The 4,006-nt window shown below is 46.9% G+C and overlaps 1 protein-coding gene across 1 annotated transcript; it reads left to right on the forward strand.

The window, feature by feature from the left end:
* Positions 1-1,942: 1,942 nt before the first annotated feature.
* Positions 1,943-3,530, forward strand: LOC122380400 (putative nuclease HARBI1). The gene is made up of 2 exons (XM_043363583.1): positions 1,943-2,634; positions 3,278-3,530. The coding sequence occupies exons 1-2, from the start codon at positions 1,943-1,945 to the stop codon at positions 3,528-3,530; spliced, it is 945 nt and encodes a 314-aa protein (XP_043219518.1).
* The last annotated feature ends 476 nt before the right edge of the window (positions 3,531-4,006 follow it).

Here is a 4,006-nt window from a genome sequence, read left to right on the forward strand (position 1 = left end):
CAGCCGCTGCTACCCAATTTAAAGGTCCTTGGTCATTTGGCGACCTTCCAGAGGTCAATGACAAGTCCCGAGTAAATCGGCTCTTGCTGTAACTTCTTGAAGTGAGATTTTGTGGACTGCCATGATCTCAAGAAAGATCTCACAAATCAACGGTTATTCGGGTTAAGGTCATGCCATTTTCAGGACAGATAAAAATGATCGGCTCGAGGGTACAGTTTTTATGATCCGACCCTTTTAACGTGATCTATTCTCGAAAAATACACGCTACCCCTATTCGTATGGGGGTTAACCCGCGCCCTGATGGGGCTCCTGGGTATCCACGCCCTGCTGGAGGTGGAAGTTGAACCCCCTCCCTCCTTCTAACTTGTCTCCTGGGTCACTAGCGAAACGCCGTAGTCGGCGTTCGAAAGAGAGTAAGACATGATGAAGGAAAACTATGGCCACTTTTTAGGTCAAGTCAAAGGTCAGCTCACCAGAGGTCATCGAACGTAAAATTTCGCCAATTTCCAGGTCAACCTTTGACAATTTTCAACAAACTGGCCTATAGCTCAGGAAAGGATAGAGCTACAGAGCTGCGGAAAAACGCATTCGATAGCTCTCTTAACGTTTTTTTCTGATGACGCCCTCAGATTTAACCTAAGAATAACGATTTAGCCTGCGGAGACAAAAATGGCTAAAATGTACGTTGTTTGCTGATAAAATGTACGTTGTTTGCTGATAGTTTTTCTTCAGTAGCGTTTAATCACTCAGAACTTGCAAGAGCTCACTTTTATCAGCATCGTACTCCCCCCGTCGAGAAGCATCGAAGGTCTTGTTGCACATCAGGTGATCCGTGTCGTCGAGCTAAACACATCTAAGGTATTTTCATCGCTCTGGCATGCATTTAGGTATCAAAAGTTAATAGCGAAAAACTATTAGATACCGTTCACGACCTGAAATGACCTCAGGGACATACAGCGGGGTTACGGGTGCAGTTTTCCGGCTCAGTGGTCAATGGTCATGTTTACTTGTGATTCAGTGCTTCACAGTGCTAGGAATGACACTCATCCAAAAGAGGCGTCTTTTAATTTCTACCATTGACTTTGCGACCTCTCCCATTGATAACGAGAGAGGGCGTGAAAGTGAGCTGACCTTTGATCACCTACATCAAATATCCGAGATGCAAATTTTGTACACGTTTTGTTGCCTTTGTCAATTCCTGAAAGTTTGAAAGACATCTGTTACTCTGTGTAGCTACAACAGGCGTTTACAGTTTTTACTGAGGAGAGGTCACTTGACGTGATCTGGTGACCTGACTTTGAGCGACTTTGGTCTGAAATTTTCACAACATGTGCAGACAAAATGCATGACAAAATGTGACAAAATGGTGGCGCTCAACTTTTTTGAGATATTTGCGAGAAACCGCAGGGGGGGGGGGGGAGCCTGTGGTTTCTCGCAGATATGGTACCCAAAGAGTCGCGGAAAAGTATGGAATTTTAGTAACCATGGTTATATCACCAATGGGGTCTGGCAGGTGGGGGTAATGGCGCTGCCTGGCGCCAAAAAAGGGGGCACGACCCCGGAGGACCTGCCGACCACTGGTGTAGTCCAAGGCCCTATATACCGTGTAGTCAATAAGGTCAATAAATATCATTTTTATCAAGGCACATTGCTTTGTGACATAATTCTCTTTTTTGTCTCTGGGCTGCTTTATAGTTACTCTCGGCTCCGTTACAAATATATGCCCGTGGCAAAGGTAAAAAAGTGCAGTTTCAGAATTTGTGGAGTGAAAACGTAATCCGAATGTGAAACCCCTATAGACTTGTCTTTTCAAGTGATGGAGCTATTAGTCGCAAATGAAGAAGGCGACGCACGGCGACCCTATCGGCCTATTCAGCGCGTCGGAAACGTTTTCGACAAAGATGACTCTTTTCTGTTGAAAAGGTATCGCATGCCGAAGAACATGTTGGAAGACATCACCACAAAGGTACGTGGCCACCTACAAAACAACAATCGTGGTCTCAACATACCACCTGATGTACAGGTGGCATGCGCACTACGCATTCTGGCTGAGGGGAGCTTTCAGCGTCCGGCCGGCGACACCGTCAACGTCAGCCAAGCCTCTGCCAGCCGCATAATCCACCGCTTCTGTGAGGCTCTCATTGCCACGCACCCTGAGGCGATCCGATTTCCAAGCAGAGAAGAAGAGGTGCAAGTCACGAAGAATCTGTTTGAGGTCAAGTTTGGCCTACCCGGAGTGCTTGGATGTGTGGACGGCACCCACATATACATAAAGGCTCCGTCGATAAACGAGCACCTCTACGTCAATCGCCATCAGCGACATAGCCTGAACATTCAGGCCGTGTGCGACAGTAACATGCTGTTCACCAATGTGGTAGCGAAGTTTCCTGGAGCGAGCCACGACGCCTTTGTCTTTGAACAAAGTGCCGTGGGACAGCTGCTTGCAGCATCGAACGGCCAACTGGGCTACCTGCTGGGCGACAGCGGTTATCCTCTTCGCCCCTGGCTCGTTGTCCCATTCGATGAGCGACAACAAGATGAGATGACGGCAGATAAACTGGCTTTCAACAGGCGTCACACCAAGTGCCGCTCCATCGTAGAGCGGAGTTTTGGGATGCTGAAGTCACGGTACAGGTGAGAAAAACCTTCTTGCTCGTCTTAAAAATCGTCTGCTGGAATGTACTAACACTCGCCCAGCGACGGGGGTTGATGCAAGATGCAACTCCCTAAGGGTTCTCACAAATAGCGTAAAAAGGGCGGCCCACAGCGCCACCAAATATTGCATACTTTCTAGGGCAACCTTTTGACATATCTCCCGAAAATTTCAGGTTTCAGTCGTTTTAGGTCAGGTCACCAGGTCACAAAAACTAGTACAAGGTCAGGGTAAAGTTGGAGTAGCTTAGCGGCAATGGAATGACGGAGTTTTTCGTTAATAGCATACGTGCCGAGGCACTTAGCGCCACACAATTTCAGAAACAACTTAGGACATTCATTTGACACATGTCCTAGGCGTTTTGAGCTTCAGTGACCTCCTTTCAAGTCACAAGGTCACAAAACTCTATAATTGTCAAAATGGCACTAAAAGTACACTATTTTTTCCATACAATCTAGAGCTGTTCGTCGCCTTAATTCAAACTTGCAGGATTTGCTAAGCTCACCGAGTGCCACTGCATGCATCCCAGTTTTTTTTTAATTTAATTGTTGGTTGAATTGCCAGTTGTTTTCACCCCCAACGCATAGGTACATTTTTGTTACTGCTTCGACTGCTGTTTTACAGGTGCCTGGATCGCTCTGGTGGAGTCCTTCAGTACTCACCCGAGAAGGCGTCCAAAATAGTCGTTGCGTGCACTACGCTACATAACTTGTGCATGCTGGCTGGTCTGCCTGTGCCTGATGAGCAGCCAGAACAAGAGCCGGAGCCAGAAGAGCCGAGAGCTGAGCTGCAGCTTGCAGAGGGCAACGGAGCGGCGCTGCTCCGACAGGGTGCTGAGCTCCGCAATCGCCTAGTGGCGCTACTCAACGGCCGCTAAACAGACGCGGGACGTCAAACGTCAACATGAATAGAGAGAGGATGCATGTCCTTTTTGTAAATACTACACAATGTCCATGTGCTAAGCGACAAATTGTGTATGTGCGTAAGTGTGCGTGCGTGCGTGCGTAATGCTGTACGTGTGCTACTGCTCATGTAAATGCATCCGAGAATTTGTATCAGTTGGTCGTGTCACACCGGCGAAAAAACAGCATGTCAACCTTTCCAATTGATCAGCTTTCAAGGTGTCTCGTACTAATACACCTTTTTAATTAAAGTCAAAATTTTGGATTTTATAATTAATTTCCCAAAAAAGTCACTTTTTCAAAAAATTTGGGCCCAAATAAAAAATTTTCAAAAAAACCGTGATAGCAATTTCATAGACAAAGTAGAATCACGTATAACCTTTTTTGTTACGACTTGATTCCCTTAACCCTATTCCTGGCGGGGGCCTTTAAGGCCCCCCCCCCCCTCTTC

Source organism: Amphibalanus amphitrite, unplaced genomic scaffold (genome assembly GCF_019059575.1).
Source record: "Amphibalanus amphitrite isolate SeventyFive unplaced genomic scaffold, NRLGWU_Aamphi_draft 000000F_arrow, whole genome shotgun sequence".
Lineage (NCBI taxonomy): Eukaryota > Metazoa > Arthropoda > Thecostraca > Balanomorpha > Balanidae > Amphibalanus > Amphibalanus amphitrite.